The sequence below is a fragment of the Somniosus microcephalus genome, chromosome 24 (genome assembly GCF_052327205.1).
Source record: "Somniosus microcephalus isolate GS21.2 chromosome 24, FLI_Smic_1.0, whole genome shotgun sequence".
Lineage (NCBI taxonomy): Eukaryota > Metazoa > Chordata > Chondrichthyes > Squaliformes > Somniosidae > Somniosus > Somniosus microcephalus.
In genome coordinates, this window is record NC_141010.1 from 27,207,103 (window position 1) to 27,229,137 (window position 22,035).

Genomic DNA, 22,035 nt, shown 5'->3' on the forward strand with positions numbered 1-22,035 from the left:
TAGAATATCATTCACTTTGTTTGACCCATAGAAGAACATTCAATTATATTATACAACTCATAGGAGAACAGGCAAACACAGCAATCAATGTGTGTACAACAAAGTCCCACAAGTAGCAAGTGAGATAAATGACCAGCCCATCTCTTCTGGCGGTGTTGGATGAGGTATAAATGGTACTCAGAATGCCAGAACGCCTCCCCTGCTGCTCTTCAAATAATGCCATGAGATCTTTTACCTGAACAGCCAAACAGAGCCTTGTTTTAACATCTCATCTGAAGGGCAGCACCTCCGACAATGCAGCACTCCCTACCAGCCTAGAGTATCTGCTGAAGACATGGGCCGCGATTTCCCCTACCTTGGCGGGTCCGTGGCGGGCGATGTTGGTGGCGGGTCCCGACCTCGCTGCCGGCTCCAGCCCGCTGTGTAGAATGATTTTCCGTTGATTGGGCTTGTTAAGCCCGCCCAGCGCGTTTGCCGACCAATTGAAGGAAGCGGGTCTGATTATGTTATTTAATGACGCGTCGTCAGCAGGTTTCCTTAAAGGGACCAGGCGCAAATTGATTTTGACATTTGTGCTGTCAGTGTTCCACAGCATTGAGGTGCTGCAAACACTGACGAGCACTGCACAGCTGCACCCAGGCTCTCCCATGACTCCCTCCATATGCTTATGGAGGGAGTCACAGCACGCAGGGAGGTTCTCTTCCCTTCCGATGGGCGGAAGAGACCTACCCAGGAGACCAACGCAGCCTGGTTGCACATTGCACAGGAGGACACAAGCAGGGATGTCATCAGGAGGACCAGGCTGTAGTGGTGCAAACCTTTCAACGATCTCAGTAGATCACGAAACGTTACTGCAAATCACCACTCAACTTCATCCTGCTGTGCCACTCATCACATCCCCATCACTCTGCCTTCTCTACCCTACTCCTGCGCATCCTTACTCACACCAACTTACCTTGCACCTCCACCCATCCCTTTCTATCTACATTATCACTTCCCAATCTCACTAGCCACCCCTCACACTCACCCTCATCCTAGTCCAATCATACCAACTAACAACACACAAGGGTAGGCATGTTCATGTAAAATTTCTGTTAAAATGGTGTCAAGCATCGAAACCTTTATTTTCAACACTTTGCGTTCTTGGACAGATCTGTGTGCACCTTTGGAAGTGGCTTAGTGAATGGTGAGACATAACGGTACCCCCGCAATGGTGGTGATGTGAAAGGAATGGCTTGGGCATTGTAGGGATGCTTTATGTTGTTTGTGTGGGGTGGTGCCAACCTGGTGCATCATGTGGCAGCCAGGGTGTACAGCTTCAAGTGAAGTAAATCTAGCCATGGTGAAGCCATTCCTGGTGACCCGGACAGCAATGTGGTTGGGTGCTGATGCCCTGTGTCCTGTGCAGCATCAGTTGATTGCGGAGAAGGTTGGTGTTTTTGTTGACGCTGCTGGTGTGCCTGGTGCTGCTGGTGTTGGGGCTGATCGTGGTGGGACTCTGAGGACCAAGATGAGATAGTGTCAAGGGCACCGATGCTGATGTAATAGATGGCAAGTAAACTTGAGATGACAGAAGCAATGTGTCAGTGGTGAGAGAGGTTGTTCCAATGAGGTGAAACTAGTTAGAGAGTTTACTCCAAACACTTGCAAGCTGCATAAAGCTCAACCTGTCTTCCAAATGCAGTAAAGAACAACTTCTGAGCTTGGAAAGTGAACAGCTGTGAGATGGGAGCTTTTATAGCACATTTGCAGCTGTCAAGTAATGAGATGATTCCATGGTCATACAACTCTCGACCTCCTTACCTGATATGATCCCCGAGCAGTGTAGACCTTGTAGGCGACCTCGTAAAGTGTAAAGGTGAGCTCAGAATATTTCTTAATAGGCTGTTAACAAGATCTTCATGACCTGAATTGCCTCCCCCGCTGCTGCATGTCAGGTCTGTTCAGCGCTGACAGACCCAACATCTGGGAAAGGCGTGTGGTGGCGGGTTGACAACAGGGTCCCGACCCACTGTCAAAAAGTGCATTTTCCCACCCAATCAGCCACCGATCGTGCCCGCTGACGACACCCCCCCCCCAAAAAAAATCCCCCTCTTGGAGTGGGGCCTTAACTCATGCCTGACTAACTCAGAGGCAAGAGTGCTATTACAGGTATTGCTAAATGTTTTTTGAGAAGAGATTTAAACCGATGCATGACACACACTCAATGAGACAGAGAAAGTCATGAAAGAACCAAAGGGCATGGAAGTAACTAAGTAAGTCAGTGAAAGGGCATAGGAAAATACACACAGATAAAAGACAAGAAAATGGAGGAAATAAAAATCAAAAATCCACAAATGCCGAAAAACTGAAATAAAATGTAAAATGGTAGAAACATTCAGCACCCAAAATGAGCAAAATGAGGCTGGCATCCAGGAGCAGACTCCCCCACCCCCCCCCCCCCCACCCCCAACCAACATGGTTTTAATTGAAGGATTTCACCCATTTTGCTCTGTTAAGTCCTGCTAAGGTGCTCACTTATCTTTCAGTTTCCAGTGCTACATGAAGGGTCTACACCCGAAACATTAACTTTTCTCTTTTCAGACATTGACAGACCTGTTGTGTACCTCTGCTTTTGTTTGCAGTCTTTTCATTTTCTTTGAACTGCTTGAAGATTCTTGTTGTATCTCTTCATTATAGTCACCTCACGAAAGCCAAAGGAGGAAGAGAACGATGGTCATATTTATGCCTTTGTGTCCCGTGCTGAAATGGAAAATGACATCAAAGGCGGGCGGTATCTGGAGCATGGTGAATATGAAGGAAACCTTTATGGAACAAAGATTGATTCCATTCATGAGGTTGTTGAATGTGGAAAAATATGCATCTTGGATGCAAACCCGCAGGTATAGGAAGGATTAGATATTTTAATAATTGCAACATAATATTGCTATTAATTTCAATTTGGCAATCAATTCATTGTGGATTGGTCTAGAGAATGCTCTTTGCCTTCAATGCACATTAAAAAGGTGCAATAAATGCACTGCAGCCTCTATTGGAAATCTGTAAAATCCATGCCGTGGGTGGTTATCACAGTAATGTAAAACTCACTTACAATAATGAAGTTAGGATTTCAATTGTGTCTTTGTACCCTTTAAATCAAGATCCTGATGTAACTTAATTTGAATATAAATTTTAACCTGAAATCCGTTAGCTCTAATTTTAGAGGTTCAGAAAGATTTTGAAATTGTAATTGTAAAACAAATTGATTTTTACTTACAGGTCAGTCAGCATGGTAAAGGATGAATAGCAATAGTATATATGAAAGGGCTGCAATGTGCCAGTCAATGTTTCAGCTCTTTCCTTCACCCCCACATCAAAACAATCGCCCCAGTGTATTTGTTATGTGAGCGCTGACTTCACTGCAGTTTCAGGGTCAGCCTCACCTTCATCTATTAATTTTTCAAATAATTTCTAATTATATCAATATGAGTTGTTATCACACTGCCGTTCCTTCAAAGATTGTCATACTATGTGTACAGAGTGTATCTCAGTCATGTACTCCCAAATCAATCCCACAAGAGGTGTTTAAAATCATGAAGGATTTAGATAAAGTAAATATCAAGGCCACGATACTGATAGGGAAAATTAATCGTTCTGTGTGCCTGTCTTTTGCAGGCGCTGAAGGTGCTGAGGACATCTGAATTCATGCCTTATGTGGTATTCATTGAGGCTCCAGATTTGGACACACTCCGGGCAATGCACAGAGCTGCTATTGATGCAGGAGTTACAACAAAACAATTAACCGTAAGTTGAGTTTGTGTAAATCTATCTATTTCCAGCCAACATCATCAAATCTCAATTTGATGACAACATTTCAATTTTGTTCGGTGTAGTAAAGTAAAAGACAAATACACCTTTTAAGTGATTAATTAATATAAATAAAGGAATTTGATTTAGTTGTAAGCCATCAGACATGGTAGATATTTAAGTCCTTTTCACAGATTAGTTTTGAAATTGAAATATAAAGATGATGAAATAAACACTTGGGGGCAAAATCTGACATTTAATTTGTACTGTTATACAGGTTATACAAGTTTCAGTATTGTTTTAAACTAGGTCAGTTGTATATCTACAATAGAAAACAGGCTGCTCTGTGACAGTGTGACAAGTTGTGCTGGTGATGAAGGAGCATTTTATTCTTTAAGTGTGCATATGTAGCATGTCTGTCATATTAATGGTGCATATTTCCTGTACAAATAATTGACTTCTCTTGTAAGTGTCTGCGTGGTCTGAATTCTGGAATCCATTATTAAGGAAGTGGTAACAAGGCACTTAGAAAATCATACGATGACTAAGCAGAGTCAACACGGTTTTATGAGAGGGAAATCATGTTTAACAAATTTATTCGAGTTTTTTGAGAATGTAACTAGCAGGGTAGATAAAGGGGAACCAGTGGATGTAGTATATATGGATTTCCAAAAGGCATTCGATAGGGTGCCACATAATAGGTTGCTATGCAAGATAAGGGCTCATGGGGTTGGGGGTGATATATTAGCATGGATAGATGATTTATTAAATGAAAAAAGTAGGGATAAATGGGTAATTTTCTGTTTGGCAGGATGCAACTAGTGGGGTGCTGCAAAGATTAGTGCTTGGGCTTTAGCTATTTACAATCTATATTAATGAGGTAGATGAAGGGATTGAGTGCAATATATCCAAGTTTGCTGACAATACAAAGCTAGGTGGAAAAGTAAGCTGTGAGGAGGATGCAAAGAGCTTGCAAAGGGATATAGACAGGTTAAGTGAGTGGGCAATAAAGTGGCAGATGGAGTATAATGTGGGGAAATGTGAGGTTATTCACTTTGGTAGGAAGAATAGAAAAACAGATTATTTTTTAAATGGTAACTGTCATGAATCTTACCATTCATGTAGAAATGACTCATGAGATAACACTGGGCGGCCAGCTGGTGGCGCCGTCCAAGGAAAGTATAAATACTCGGGCGTGGGCCCAGCTTGCTCAGGACATTTTTGTAACCAGGAACTAGTGATGTAACTAGAGCTCATGGTTGTGAAACAGTTGATTAAAGCCTTGTTTTATACTCAAACCAAGTGCTCAGTAGTTTTCTTACGTCAGTAACTATTAAATGTTGTTGTTCAGAGAGATTTAGGTGCCCTCGTACAGGAAACACAGAATGTTAGCATGCAGGTACAGCAAGCAATTAGGAAAGCAAATGGCATGTTGGCCTTTATTGCAGGAGGATTGTAGTACAAGAGTAAGGAAGTCTTACTACAATTGTACAGGGCTTTGGTGAGACCACACCTGGAGTACTGTGCACAGTTGTCTCCTTATCTGAGGAAGGACATACTTGCCACTAGATTGATCCCTGGGATGAGAGGGTTGTCGTATGAGGAGAGATTGAGTAGATTGGGCCGATATTCTCTGGAGTTTAGAAGAATGAGAGGTGATCTCATTGAAACATATAAGATTCTGAGGGGGATTGACAGGGTAGTTGCTGAGATGTTGTTTCCCCTGGCTGGAGAGTCTAGAACTAGGGGGCATAGTCTCAGGATAAGGGGTTGGCCATTTAAGACTTTAGATGAGGAGAAATTTCTTCACTCAGAGGGTTGTGAATCTTTGGAATTCTCTACCCAAAAGGGCTATGGAGGCTCAGTCGTTGAGTATCTTCAAGGCTGAGATAGATTTTTGGACTCGTGGGGAATCAAGGGATATGGGGATTAGGCAGAAAAGTGGAGTTGAGATCAAAAATCAGCCATGATCTTATTGAATGGCGGAGCAGGCTAGACAGGCCGTATGGCCTACTCCTGCTCCTAATTCTTATGTTCTTATGATGCACGGCATGTATCAAGAACGTCAGCTTTTATGCAGTATCTACACTCGAGCCTGGAAACGACGTGTCATAGCAGCATATAACAACACTTAACAAGTTGATATAAATTTTCTGCGTCTTATTTTAGTGGGAACATTAACCTGTTGATTTGAGACATTAAGCATCTGTACATAGTTATTGAGCAGTGTAATATTAACGCTCTTAATCTTTTCGAACTTGCCTACTAATCCATTACACTATGAAATGTGGAATATTTTGTGAGGCAATATTTTGTATTCCACAGTATAGCAAATAAGTCCCAATCTTTTATATTTCTTTCAAGGACACCGATTTGAAGAAAACTGTGGATGAGAGCTCCCGCATCCAGCGAGCATACAGCCACTACTTCGATCACAACATTAGGAATGATAACCTTGACAAGGCCTTCCAAAAACTTCGGGCTGCCATGGAGAAACTCTGCACAGAACCCCAGTGGGTGCCAGTGAGCTGGGTCTACTAACACTTCCCAAAGGGTAGAGGAATATGGTTTACACAGAGCACCATTAACTTTATAGAAAAAGTCCTTTAGAACTAAGGAGACCTCCATTTGGACTAGTCATAATTGGGACAGCAGCTCATGGTTCCAACTATTATATTTTGCCAATCAGCAATGAAGGTTAAATAAAAAGGGTTTTTAAAGGAAAGGATGGGAATACTCTCTGGCTACCATTATTTTTATTTTAGGAACAATACAGGGATCAGGCAAATTTAAGATTCTTGGGCAGTGGTGTACAAAGTGCGTTGGTTAATGGCAAATTCTGCTGGATTATTAAAGCAACTTAATTGATCCTACAAGTCCATTAATTATCAAATAAATTCACGAGGAAACCAAGATTTCACTTATTTTATTCTTTGCAGGATTTCACCAGGAAAATAAACAACGAATTATTGCATTCCTTATAAGGTAAAATAATAATGGTCACATTTGTGTTGGAATTCAAAGCGGTTGTTCTTGTTTAAGTTGTTAACATTTAAATTAGTTTAAAGTTCCTCACAATGATGAGAGAGACAGAGTTTGAATTCAAAGCTTATCCGGATTCTAACTTTAAACTATTGCCATTATTTTCAAAAGCATTGGTTAAGATTTATCAGAATTTAGTTCCATTGTACAGATTTGCACTTGCCATAGGCTGCTGGACACTGAGATCTTGGTTTTCATGCAATAACTACACAATATATAATGAAAACCTTGTGCAATATTCACACATGACAGCTTTAACACAATTATATGAATTTCATTTCTCTGCTATTTCAGAAGACAGTAAACTATTTATTATAAATATGTTAATGTCTTAATTAAATGATGGAGAAGGAATTTTGTACAAACACATTTACATGCTCATGTGCTGTTTCAGCCCAGATTTTGCCACGTTTGTGAGTCCTACTAGTTATTAATTGAATTGGACACTATTATATCACTCTGTACTAGCATTGGGAATTTGCTTTCTACAACTCTTATTCCAGAGGACTTTTTCAATCAGACTTGAACTAACATTTACTAATAACAAGGGTCCTCTATGGGACAGTATCTCTTTTTATTGGCTCACTTGGACTATATTTTAAAAATGGAAAACAGGTTTTAATTGAGCCTTCTTAGGACACAGAACTGTGTTTAAGTTCACTGCTAAAGCATATAGGATTTTTTTTTACCACTACCCTCTCCCATCAGTGATAGACAAATGTAGTTTTTTTTAAAATTTAATATAATTTGGATATAATTCATGCAGCGTAGCTGTGCCTAAAACAAAATAACCAATTTTCTATCCCCTTTGTGAATCACAGTTTCAGAGCAGTAGTGATGTGGATTAATGCCCTTGATATGTGAGCTGAATTGGTTCGAGTTCATCAATGTTAACTGCAGCCTATTGACAGCCATTGTCGAATTTCATTTCATGCCATCAGTGTGGGCTGAAATCACAAGCCAGGTCCTCGAGGTGGAAGGTTAGACGTTTACCCAACTTCACCTCTGCTTCCCAATAAAATAAAACTCGAGTGAAATTGCGATATAAAATTTACAACAGAGAGCACCCAGAGCAAAATACCTTCGTTGCTGGTGAATGGACGAACAGAATTTTGCCTTCACAAATATTCCACACACTCATTTAAAAATATACATTTCAGATGAACAATTAGTATTAATGGAGTATTTCTAGAGTATTATCACCATTGTCATGTTTAATATTTTGTTAATATACTGTAGAGATGCCTTGTAAATCTATCTATAAAAACTCATTTAGATCATGCTCTTGTGCCACCCTCTACTTCATACACACTAGTCAGTAATCATTAAACAAATTCAGGGATAAAATCCCTCCGGTTGATCATTTTAATTTAAAAAATCAATGTGACTACAACCCGAAAAATTCTATTTGTACTTGTGATTTTTCCACTAAAATTAACAGGAAGAATTTCACCTCGTAGATCTGAGATTAATCTTACGTAAATGATGAAATGCAGAGAGTATTGCTCATACTTAAATATCTAGATATTCCTTGTAGATTTTGTTTTATAATGTATTTCCAGTGCTAGCCGATTGTAAAAAGATATTGCTTCTAGTGATTAAAAATCAGACCCATCCTCTATAGTTGGTCAGTTAATATATTGAAGATCATTTTTTAAAATAAATCCCTGGGATGAGGGTGCTTTTAAAATGTTGTTTTTTATTGTATTTTTAACTTTGTAACAGATTAAAAAAATCTCTATATATGTAACGTGAAGGAATTATCAATGTAAAAAGAGACTCAATATAAATGTAATTTGAAAGAAATAGATGAGATAGTATACAATTGCTGTAAGTGTATAATTGCTGTATATTGCATTTAGCAAACACCAATATATGTATAGTTTTGCAAAACTAATATTTTCTTTGGAACTTCACAGAATCGTGTTTTGCTGAATGAAAGCTAATCATTGTAGATAAATAGGATTGTAAAAATTTGTGATCATTCTCAAGCAGTAATTTATGCTTCAGCGATTTTTACTTTATAATTCAGGAGGACACTGAGGAAGGCTGGGACCTGCAAGGTCCCTTTCAGAAGGAGGTTGATTCAAGTTATATTTGAAGTGGTGATTTGAAGTATTGATACAAAAAGAAAATACTGCAGATGCTGGAATTCTGAAATAAAAACCGAAAATGCTGGAGATACTCAGCAGGTCAGGCAGCATCTGTGAAGAGAGAAACAGAGTTAACGTTTCAGGTCGATGACCTTTCACCAGTTCTGATGAAAGGTCATCGACCTGAAACATTAACTCTGTTTCTCTCTACACAGATGCTGCCTGACCTGTTGAGTATCTCCAGCATTTTCTGTTTTTATTTCAAGTATTAACTGGCTCAGCTCTGGAACAAAGGATTACTTTTTAACGTACTTAACCTCATACATTCCAAACCCATCATTTTATCAGGATTCTCCACCAACCAAATGGAGTTCAATGATATCTTCTAATCCTATATATATTCCTGTGCTTCTCAAAAGCAAATAGAAAAAAATCTCATGCCTGGACATGAGAGGTTTGGTCTGAACATACACACAAGTAGATTTGAAGCAAAATTGTAAATGTATTCTTTATAAGCATCTTTCTAGTGTCACTGTCACTGCACAGAGAAAGTCTTCTGCCATAATCTGTACATCATGAAAATGCAGCAAAAACATTTTTTAAATCCACCCATTGTGTGTAGGAGTTGGGTCATGTTTAAAACTGCAGATTTTTGAGGGAGGGAAATTTGTTTCATTCATCTCTCCAAACTTTAATGGCTAAAACTGTGAGATGGGTTGCCCATGTATCTATATATGCTCTTGAATGACTTTGGGTATTGATCACCCCTCTCCAAGCTTTCTCTTCTCCTGACTGTGACCTCTTGTGCTTCAACAACCTTTCACCCCATCGTAAGCGGTTGTGACTGCAGTCGCCTAGGTCCCACTCTCTGGAGTTCCTTCTCTAAACCTCTCTGCCTTTCCACCTGTCTCCTCCTTCAAGAAGCTCCTTCTAACCCACCTCTTGTTCAAACTTTGAGTCACTCCTCTTATTTCCTTCTTTAGCTCAGCATTCATTTCCTCGCGCCTCGGTGAAATGCATTTGGATGTTTTTCTATGTTAAAGGCACTATATGAATGCAATTTGTTGATATGTATTTGTTTACGATATAGAGAAAATTTCATTTACAATTTTCTATAATCAGACAATTATTTTGAAGCACCTTTAATGTATAGCTGTACATACATGTCCCATTTCAAATTGCCAAAAATTTCCGATGCTTAGAAATTAAATATAAGTGACCACATTTCCATCTAAAATTTTTAACGTATTGGTTTTATGGCGAAGTTTTGAAGCTGTTTGTGTTTACAAATCTCTGGATCTATCTTTAGTGCATGGTGGAACCACTATAAGGAGACCATCCTTCAGTTTGGAAACGATGGTAGGAACACAAAACCTCTTTCATTAGACATGATTATAATTTGTCAGTGGCACAGTGTATGCTTTTAAACTATCAAGTCAGTCCCTGACCACAACATCATCAGAAAACTCAATCTCTTCATCAGTGATACTGTAGGAATCATCATCATTCACATTGATAAGCAACACCTGGATAAGACACTCTGTCCAAATTACATTCCGACCTTTCATTGATCCATACGTCACTGTGTAAGGGGTGTTCACCACTGCAGTTGCTAATAATCTCCACAACTGACGGACATATTTTACGTTCTAAGTATGTAATCACTACTCTGATGTCCTTTTGCTGGATTTATTCACCAAATTGTTTTGCTGCCTATCACACAAATTCTTCTGGAAGAACAGTTGCATTTTCTTCAGTCAACCATGCTGGGCTGAGTGCAGTAATCTCCTGAGCCCAAGATTCTCAATCTATTACAGTGAATGGATGGAATATCACAGATTGTTCATCCACAATTTCCCAAATGCATTTCTTGGGAGCATTGCTGCCTGATGGGAGCCACAGATTGTGGAATCACTCCTATAGTTATTGCCCGTCAACTGAGTCTTTTTTGTTTAACTTATCAGTTCACATCTCTTCTACCATTCTGAGAGATATGGCTGTGTGCATATCCAGAAGTGTGTCCAATCTGAACTCCCCAGTGGTTCAATTGATAATGGCAGCATGTTACCGAGGCATATAGGCCACCAGGTCCCAAGTGTGATTCCTGGTCTGTGTTGATCTGAGTTGAGGTAATGATGGGGGCACTAAGATTGGCTTCAGCTAGGCTAGGGAGAGAAAAATAAGCCACGGATCACTCTCCTGATCATTAGCGAATGATCCTATTGCAAAATGCACATGTGTAGGCATTAGGTAAGGACAGAAAAAAGTTGTGCTGCCCCTATGGTCAATTAGCCTACCAATACTCCCTATTTAAGTTTACAGATGAAGAATGGCCATTTGGGTGAGGTTCCACTGGGTAGCAAAATATCAAACGCCAGCAAGGAATCAGCACTTTCAGGAGAGGAAAAGGAAGGGAAAAAATTTGGCAAGAAAGAAAAGCAATGTCCAATCTAACATAACTTTTTGGATTGCCATTTAGGAATCTCAGTGCTACTGCATTTGAGGTTTCAGTCACAGATTGATAGTCATAGTCTTATCCATATATGTAGATACACAAAGATTTATGACAGAAACAGGTATAACATGTTGTGCACTTGGAAATGCAAAATCCTTCCTCTTTATCATGGTTCTATGATGTGTTCCATATTTGCCAGAGATAATTGGGGGGGTGGGAGATGGGGGGGGGGGTGCGGGGGTGGTGAATGAACTGGCAGTTGCGGTTCAACTGCCTGTTGTACATTGCACCCCATTTTTCTTTCTATTGAAGTCAATGAATAGGGCCAAGGCATCTCTCTCAAACATGACTTGTTTTGGATTTTGTTACTGTTGCCATCTTGCCACAATCTCTGAAGGGTTTTGAAGGTGCCCTTCGGTAAGATCAAAATAAACCTTGCTTCCTTTCACACATCTTTCCTGTACAAGTTCTTGATGTCAATCGTTGCAAGTGTTTTATCACACCAAGGAGGTTTTTGTGTGTTTTATTCACACTGCAGCATCAAGCAACAAGTTGCAAAGATGTGTCTCATTTACTGCCTCATTGAATTGATCAATAAATTGATCTGTTGCATTACCAGGGAAATGTCAACAAATCAGTGCAATGACCCATCTGTGGATTCATGTTGAAGCTGACAATGAGTGGAAGTAGCACCCGATGTAGTTGCCTTATCGTGCCGTTTGTTCATTGACTTTGTTTTACCAAAGATATAGTTGATAACCATACCGCACAGGGTTATACTGAGATGTTGGAATTGATACACATTGGTCAGTGTGAGGTTTCAGCTCACATAAGACTTAGGAGCAGGAGTAGGCCATACGGCCCCTTGAGCCTGCTCCGCCATTCAATAAGATCATGGCTGATCCTCAACCTCAACTCCAATTTCTCGCCTGATCTCCACATCCCTTGATTCCGCTAGAGACCAAAAATCTATTGATCTCAGTCTTGAATATACTCAACGACTGAGTATCCACAGCCCTCTGGGGCAGATAATTCCAAAGGTTCACAACCCTCTGAGTGAACACATTCCTCCTCAACTCTGTCTTAAATGGCCAACCCCTTATCCTGAGACTGTGCCCCCTAGTTCTAGACTCTCCAGCCAGGGAAAATAACCTCTCAGCATCTACCCTGTCAATCCCCCTCAGAATCTGTATGTTTCAATGAGATCACCTCTCATTCTTCTAAACTCCAGAGAGTATAGGCCCAGTCTATACAACCTCTCCTCATAGGACAATCCTCTCATCCCAAGCATCAATCTTCGTTGCACCACCTCTAAGGCAAGTATATCTGTCCTCAGATAAGGAGACCAAAACTGTGCACAGTAATCCAGGTGTGGTCTCACCAAAGCCCTGTCGAATTGTAGCAAGACTTCCTTACTCTTGTACTTCAGCCCCCTTGCAATAAAGGCCAACATGCCATTTGCCTTCCTAATTGCTTGCTGTACCTCCATGCTAACTCTCTGTTTCCTGTACAAGGACACCTAAATCTCTCTGAACACCAATATTTTATAGTTTCACACCATTTAAAAATTAATCTGTTTTTCTATTCTTCCTACCAAAGTGAATAACCTCTCATTTCCCCACATTATACTCCATCTGCCACCTTATTGCCCACTCACTTAACCTGCCTATATCCCTTTGCAGGCACTTTCTGTCCTCCTCTGAGCTTACTTTCCCACCTAGCTTTGTATTGTCAGCACACTCGTTCCCTTCATCAAGTCATTAATATAAATTGTAACTAGCTGAGGCCCCAGCACTGATCCTTGCGGCACCCCACTAGTTACAGCCTGCCAACCTGAAAATGACCCGTTTATCCCTACTCTCTGGTTTCTGTGTGTTAACCAATCCTCTGTCCATGCTAATACCTTACCCCAAACTCTATGAGCCATTATCTTGCGTAACAACCTTTCTTACATAGCGGGGTTACATTTGCTACCTTCCAATCCATTGGGACTGTTCTAGAAACCAGGGAATTTTGGAAGATCACAACCTATCTCTGCAGCCACCTCTTTTAGAACCCTAGGATGTAGGCCATCAGGTCCAGGGGATTTGTTGGCTTTTAGTCCCATTAGTTTCTCAAGTACTTTTTCTCTACTGATCTTAATTACTTTAAGTTCCTCTCTCATTAGCCCCTTGATTCCCCACTATATTTGATATGCTTTTTGAGTCTTCCACTATGAAGACAGATACAAAATACTTGTTTAATGTCTCTGCCATTTCCTTATTCCCCATTATAATTTCCCGTCTCAGCCTCCTGTTGTTTCCTGGTGACTCCTTGCATCAAACTTTCCTGGAACAATCGAGTTCATTTAATTTTGACTGCCCAAAATATTCAATATTTTCACGTTAATGACTTTTCATTTAAAATTTTGAGCAGCAAAATATCTGTGCATTTCAATTATTCACTTGAGTTAATTTAAAGTCTTATAAATTAGTGATGGGTTGTTTTGGCCAAGATTCAGAGGCCTATAGCATTACTTTTGAAAATAGATTTCTATGATGGGGATTCTGACACTTTGAACAATATGATTTTTACTGTTTTTAGGTTAGAACACTGTTGTGCTTTAAGAAATATTTTAGAATCTTAAAGCTGCACTCCATTAATAGCTATTCTACGGAACTGCCACTTAGAGGTATGACAGGAACAGTAAGGCCCAAATAAGCAGTGTTCTGACGAAGGGTCATCGACCTGAAACGTTAACTCTGTTTCTCTCTCCACGATGCTGCCTGACCTGCTGAGTGTTTCCAGCATTTTCTCAGAGGATGGTGAATCTTTGGAATTCTCTACCCAGAGGGCTGTGGAGGCTCAGTCGTTGAGTATATTCAAGACAGAGAGCGATAGATTTTTGAATATTAAGGGAATCAAGGGATATGGGGATAGTGCAGGAAAGTGGAGATGAGGTAGAAGATCAGCCATGATCTCATTGAATGGCAGAGCAGGCTCGAGGGGCCAAATGGCCGACTCCTGCTCCTATTTCTTATGTCCTTATGTTCTATTCTATCAAAACGCCACTTAGAGGTATAGGAACAGTAAGGCCCAAATAAGCAGTGTTCTGACAAAGGGTCATCGACCTGAAACGTTAACTCTGTTTCTCTCTCCACGATGCTGCCTGACCTGCTGAGTGTTTCCAGCATTTTCTGTTGTTGTAAGCAGTGTGTGAGATGTATAGCAAATTGCAGGTATTATTCATATGTTTTAAATAGACCATGTAAATTATTACTGAATGTACCACCTTCTACAGTGAAGGCAGAGTACACAGAATGGTGCTGTTACTCCACTGCAGTTTTCAATTGTTGCAAAAGATCTCGTAGTTCATTCACACTTACAGCGTTTGCTCTTTGAGAGTCTCTTATACATTCCTAAATGATGATTATAACTACACAGTCGCAAGTATATATCCTGTATATCATTAACCTGCATTATCTAATGCTGGATACATCTGGATTTAATCAAAAAACAAAATTTTAAAGTTTACCATTCACACATAAAGCTTGATAGGAATTATTTACGTACACGACCAATATATTTTTCCTCCTGCTGGTTGCAACGTGAGAACAAAATGGATTCTTTGCTTCATGCTCATAGTATGCCTAATAACTCAATTTGCTCCATAAATAATGTTTCTCTTCAAATTATTAAGAACATTCAAGTAAAGCTTCAGTTATTTGTCTTGTTTTTCAGTTGTATGCGTATAAAAATGGTGACCACTTTTTTTTTTACTTTGCTTAAACCTACAGTTTTAAAATGATTTTAAAAATAGAAATTATATTTGAGAAGTGCATTTCTGACGCGTACATTTTTAATTTTTTTAATACACGGCAATTGTATATTACCTTTCAGCTTCCTTTAAAACTTTTTGCCTTCTCCAAACAGTGGAGAACTTTCTGTATGATGTGCACATTGAGATTATTTGTATTCTGGTCTAGATTTTACCTTTACAAACAGAAGTAAGTCAAAATATTTTTCTTAGTAGCAAAATGATGTAGTTTGTCTTATAATGCAGGTGATTCAGTGGATGCTTACTTGACACTGTGGTTACTTTTTGTATCCATGTCTCAAACAAATTGTGAACAGTATTTTTTGGTTGTAGCTTTTTCTAAATGAAGTAAGAGCAAAGTTGTTCAATTTGGTCAAACCTTTACTTTGTACAAATGACGAAACATATTGTGTGTGAATGTCCAATATTATATACCCTATTAATGGTAGGTTATGTCACTTCCTGTTCTCGGTGAGCAATAGTATGTCTTTTTACAAAACAAAAGGAAAATCCATGTTGTCTGTAAAGTTACTGTTGTGATTTATCTATAATCAGTTTTTTTAATGTTTGGAGTATCTATTGAATGATCACTGCTTAAACTGCAATATTACTGTTATTACGCAATACTTCCCTGATATTCCCAGGTCTAGTCGTGTTGTCTTATATACTGGAGTTGAAACTAGAGTTAATTGGTTTATTAATTAAATCTACAGAGTTTCACTGTTGTACAGAAGGGCCATCTATTATCCTTATTTTCTGAAACATTTGTGTATTTCTAATTTTAAAATAATTAAAAAAAACACAAACTATCACCAAAAATTGTGTGTTTTAAGTTTCTTGTTCTATAGTGTAAGCGTACTGTTGACGCCCTTTAGTTGGGCATTTGTGAAAGAAATAGTAAACTAACTGCTGACCGCCTTCCAGTACCTCACTCATCACTAATTGATTGTGGCCAGCTATTTGACAATGGGAGGCGTTACAGCTGAATTTGATCCAGTACTCACCTGATGTCCAAACACTTCAAAACAGGGGTCACTGGGCAGAGAACCCTGGCTGTTTTTCCTTTACAAACCCTGGGGTAGTGCTGATAATTGTAGCACCTATCACAACCCTGGCTGAGACCAGTGACTCAGTATTATGACCTTATTTAAGGAAGATTCAGCCTGCTTTCTGTATGTATGGTAGTGATAAGTGTATAACATCCTTCAACATCATTTTCAGATGCAGTCCCCAACTGCTCCTATCCCTGTTGGAGTCGATAATTTGTGCTTTCATAAAAAGGAGATGTCTTTCCTCAGTTTGTTGAGCAGCATTTAGACCCGGTGCTCAGTGTCATTGCCCCAGACCCGGTACTCAGTGCCATTGCCCCAGACCCGGTGCCCAGAGCCATTGCCCCAGACCCGGTGCTCAGTGCCATTGCCCCAGACCCGGTGCCCAGTGCCATTGCCCCAGACCCGGTGCTCAGTGCCATTGCCCCAGACCCGGTGCCCAGAGCCATTGCCCCAGACCCGGTGCTCAGTGTCATTGCCCCAGACCCAGTGCTCAGTGCCATTGCCCCAGACCCGGTGCCCAGTGTCATTGCCCCAGACCCGGTGCTCAGTGCCATTGCCCCAGACCCGGTGCTCAGTGCCATTGCCCCAGATCCGGTGCTTAGTGCCATTGCCCCCGACCCGGTGCTCAGTGCCATAGCCCCAGACCCGGTGCTCAGTGTCGTTGCCCCAGACCCGGTGCTCAGTGTCATTGCCCCAGATCCGGTGCTCAGTGCCATTGCCCCAGACCCGGTGCTCAGTGCCATTGCCCCAGACCCGGTGCTCAGTGCCATTGCCCCAGACCCGGTGCTCAGTGCCATTGCCCCAGACCCGGTGCCCAGAGCCATTGCCCCAGACCCGGTGCTCAGTGTCATTGCCCCAGACCCGGTGCTCAGTGCCATTGCCCCAGACCCGGTGCCCAGTGTCATTGCCCCAGACCCGGTGCTCAGTGCCATTGCCCCAGACCCGGTGCTCAGTGTCATTGCCCCAGACCCGGTGCTCAGTGTCATTGCCCCAGACCCGGTGCTCAGTGTCATTGCCCCAGACCCGGTGCTCAGTGCCATTGCCCCAGACCCGGTGCTCAGTGCCATTGCCCCAGACCCGGTGCTCAGTGCCATTGCCCCAGACCCGGTGCTCAGTGTCATTGCCCCCGACCCGGTGCTCAGTGTCATTGTCAAGAAACTTAACTGGACCAGACACATAAATACTGTGGAGGAGAAATTTGGCATGTTCGCGCCTGGGGGGGGCACTAACGGATTTGCGGTGGGGCACGGTGAATCCAACGCCACACGCGACATTCACCCGCCATTTAGCGCCTACGCCTTTAGCAGCTGCCAGATCGTGACATCAACACGTGTAGAACGCCCCATTAACGGCCCAGATGCAAAATTGACTGCCGCCCCCTGCCTTAGCACCCGGCGTGAACAACGGCAGGAAGAGGAGGCGTGATGCATTCGGACGGCCGCTGTAGGAGCGGGATTTAAAGGGATCAACATCCGGTTTCATTTTAGTCACCAATCAATGCTGCCTTCTCCGTTTGACTGAGGGAAACAGCCATTTTCAGTGAGGTAAACGTTCATTACTTTCAGGAGTGTTCTCACTGCTAAAAATGTGTTGGTTTCATTGTGCTGAAATTTTGAACTCCTACACTTGGATACGTTAATGGAGGCAGTACTGACACTCGACCTCGCCCTCCAGCATTAACGTCGGAGGCATTGGAGGCAGAGACAAAGATTGGAAAATGTGACCAGAGGGAGGAGGGACAACAGGGCTGTCAACAGGAGGCTTTACCCTCCCAGGTTATTCCAGGAGCACTTATCCTACATAAATTTAACTGAGGAGCAGTGCCTTAGAAGGCTCCGCTTCACCAAGGAGGTGGCCACAGAGCTCAGCCACCTCCTGCAGCCAAACCTCGAGCCTCAGATCAGGACCACCACGGCTCTCAGTGGCAGTGAAGGTCACCGTCGCGCTCAATTTCTATGCCAGCAGATCCTTCCAGTCTGCAACAGGAAACATGCCTAACATTTCGCAGTTTGCCATCCATTGCACCATCCGGGAGGTCACAGAGGCTCTCTACAGAAGGAGAAGAGAGTACATTTCCTTCCCCATGACCAGAGAGAAGCAGGACGAGCATGCATTTGGCTTTGCCGGGAGAGCGGGCTTTCCCATGGTGTAGGGTTGTGTGTCACCTTGTCCTGCAAGAGAGAGGGAAGTGTGTCAGTGAGTGTCGTGCAATCTATTTAAGTGATGTGGCTGTCATGCTTGATTAGCTGGCAGTGTGTGCAAGCTGAAAGATAAGGGTGTGAGGCTTGCAGCAGTGCTAAGTGGGTGAGGGTGAGGTGAAGCTATGAAGGTTAGGTATGAGTCCAGATTGATAGAGATTGTTGGTAGGTAAGTGATGGGGCCATGGTACATTGAGCAGTTGCTGATACTAGTGGTGCATTTGGTAGGATATGGCACTTGAAAATGCATTCACTTACCTTGACCACTCATGTGAGGCCATTGAACTTCTTGCTGCACAGAATCCAGGTCCTCAGGGTTTGACTCCAGGCATTGACCTCCACAGCTATCTGCTCCCACGGCCTTCTGAGCATGTGTTTGGAGGATGTGTTGTGCCATTCTTCAATGTTTCCCAGATCAGATTCACTTCTTGAATGACTGCCAGCAGCTGCTTCAGCCACAATGCACCTCTCCTTTAAGAGGTGCAGGCTAGCTTTAACTGGTGCTAGAATTTTTTTAAAGTTGAGAAGCATTAGTGCCTGTAACTAATGCGCTCCGCTTCTTCCTTGAACAGAGGCCCAACCAATCCCCATCCTCGACCACCCTCCTCCGCCTGGCTGAACTAGTTCTCACATTGAACAACTTCTCCTTTGACTCCACTCACTTCCTCCAAATTAAATGTGTTGCTATGGAAATCCATATTGCCCCTAGCTATGCCTGCCTTTTAGTGAGATATGTGGAACATTCTTTGTTCCAGTCCTACTCAGGTCCCCTCCCTCACCTCTTTTTCCAGTTCATTGATGACAGTATTGATGCCGTTTCCTGCTCTCGCCCTGAACTAGAAAATTTCATTCATTTTGCTTCCAATTTCCACCCTTCCCTCATCTTCACATAGTCCATCTCTGATTTTTCCCTTCCCTTCCTCAACTTCTCTGCCTCCATTACTGGGGATAGGCTATTTACAAACATTCACTATAAGCCCACAGCTACCTGGACTACACTTCCTCCCACCCTGCTTCCTGTAAGGACTCTATTCCATTCTCCCAGTTTCTCCATCTCCGCCGCATCTGCTCTGATGATGCCACCTTCCATACTAATGCTTCCGATATGTCTTCCTTTTTTCTCAACCGAGGATTCCCCTCTACCATGGTTGACATGGCCCTTGACCATGTCCGTTCTATTTCCCCCACTTCTGATCTCACCCCTTCCCCTCCGTCCCGGAACCACGATAGGGTTCTCCTTGTCCTCACCTTTCACCCCACCAGCCTCCACATTCAACGGATCATCCTTAGTCATTTCAGCCTCCTCCAGCGTGATCCCACCACCAAACATATCTTCCCCTCACCTCCACTTTCAGCATTCCGAACGGACCGCTCCCTCCGAGACACCCTAGTCCACTCCTCTATCACCTCCAACACCCTTCGCACGGCACCTTCCTGTGCAAGCACAGGAAATGCAACACCTGCCCTTTTACCTCCTCCCTTTCAACTGTCCAGGGCTCCAAACACTCCTTCCAAGTGAAACTGTGATTTACTTGTACTTCTTGCAATTTAGTATACTGTATTCGCTGCTCACAATGCAGTCTCCTCTACATTGGGGAGACCAAACGCAGATTGGGTGACCGCTTTGCGGAACACCTCCATTCAGTCTATAAGGGTCACCCCAAGCTTCCGGTCGCCTGTCACTTTAATTCTCCGCTCCACTCCCACTCTGACCTCTCCATCCTCGGCCTCTTACACTGTTCTAACGAAGCTCACCGTAAGCTCGAGGAACAGCACCCCACCTTTCGATTAGGCACTTTACAGCCTTCTGGACTCAACATCGAGTTCAACAAATTCAGACCTTAACCTCGGCCCCAATTTTTTTCTCTCTCACATGGCAGCTGTTGATGATTCTGCAATTGCCATTTACACCTCATCTAGAGTCATCTTTTGTTTCTTAACTTGTCCCATTACCATCTCCTTTTGCCTTGCACCATCATCCCTTCGCCGGGGCACTAATTTTGGCTCCCGAAAAAGTTAGCGCCCCCACGGCCAATTTTCCCAGGTAGCATCCGACGGGGAGGAGGGGCACTGCTGGAAGCGCCCCGCATCCCTCTTGGGGCGCTGCGAGCCAATATCGTGGCGTTACGTGCCGCGGTATTGCAGGCCTTCCCTTATTAAAGGGGAGGGGCCTGGCACTGCACGTCCCGGCGCCCAGCTGGGCCACCAGGGATCAGGAGTGCCAGGGACAGCAACGGGAGCAGGTGCTGGCAGGTGGCCAGCAACAAAAATGGCCGCCCGCCACCTCCCTTTTAACTAGCGCCGTCCCGGCCGCAGGTAGGGCCCCCTGACCCCGGTGGACATAGCGTCTGACAGTAAAGTTGGGGGGTGTCACCCAATATTACAGCCGGGGCGCGAGCGGGGCGCTGTGCACGGCGATGACCTCATCGCTGGCGGCGCAGCACTGCGCGGCGCTAACAGTTAGTGCCGCCGCTAACCTCCCGCTAAATTACGCGGGAGGCGTTAGCGGCGCCGCAACCAGGTGCTAGTTGATTTGCGCCCCATTAGCACCCTCTTAGGGCGCTAATGGGAGGCGCAAATCAACCGAATTTAGCCTCCTTCATCTTTTGTTAAACAGACTTTTTTGTTTTCCTCAGCTTTTAGCTTCGCAACATTCATACAGGCTTTTTTTTTAAAGGGACACTACACTGAAAGTAGACAATTGACAGAATCTTTCCTTTTCTCCTTTCTTTATGCCATCATAGACTAATCTTATCGCTTTTCCCATAAGCCAATTGTCAATTTCTGATGTTTTTGACTGATTACTGCCACTGGGAATCTGGGAGAGTAGGATGGGTGTCTCCCAAACCACCGGGGCACACGCAGGGATGCCTGAGTTGAGTTTGCGATAGCCAATAGTCATCCGGTTTTCTAAGCGGTCAAACTGGGGAGTGGTCATGAATGTGCCTTTGCGAACAACCCCCTGCTTTAGCTCCAAGGGATCCTTGTATAGTTGTCTGGGTTGAATTGTCAAAGCCCGATAAAATGGGGCACGCCTTTGTAGGATCGGGGTGGGGATCGTGAATGATGATGGTGGCAGAGGAGCCGGAGTCGACTAACATTAATTGTTGACAGCCTCCAGAATCAACAGTGCGGATTACCGGTCTCCCACCACCATCGTGTCGGAGAGGGGAAGTTACCTCCACCTGAGAGGCCTGTGGGAGGCACAGGGGAGGGGGAAACGAATCCGTCGACTCGGGTTGCTGATGCGCTGCAGCAACTAGTCGGGCTCTCAGTCCGATGGTCAAAGCCACTAGGCTTGCCTTTATTCTCTCTAGTCGCTGTTCGACCGGGTCAGGCTCCCAGTCCGATGGTCAAAGCCCCTATGGCTGCCTCTATTCTCTCTAGTCGCTGTTCGACCGGTCGGGGCCTGCTGGTCTTGGGGAGGTTGTTGTTGCATTGATGGGCATAGTGGCCTCGACGGTGGCAGATGTAGCAACGCACTGAGGCACCTTTTCCTGGCGCGGGAGTTTTGGACGGCCCTGACTTTGGGTTAGGCAGCGGGCCTTTGACGACTGCTACTGTAGCTTTAGCAGGTGTCTCAAGGATATTGGCACGGGGCTGATCCCAAGCA

The 22,035-nt window shown here is 43.2% G+C and overlaps 1 protein-coding gene across 2 annotated transcripts in view; it reads left to right on the top strand.

Moving 5' to 3' along the window:
* Positions 1–8,804, top strand: part of mpp2b (MAGUK p55 scaffold protein 2b) — a 667,238-nt gene extending 658,434 nt beyond the window's left edge. For both annotated transcript variants that reach the window (XM_085966350.1, XM_085966349.1), the window contains 3 exons: positions 2,680–2,882; positions 3,655–3,783; positions 6,151–8,804. In XM_085966350.1, coding sequence (XP_085822476.1) covers positions 2,680–2,882; positions 3,655–3,783; positions 6,151–6,327 — 509 coding nt within the window. In that variant the 3' untranslated portion in view covers positions 6,328–8,804. The remainder of the gene's footprint in view (positions 1–2,679; positions 2,883–3,654; positions 3,784–6,150) is intronic.
* The last annotated feature ends 13,231 nt before the right edge of the window (positions 8,805–22,035 follow it).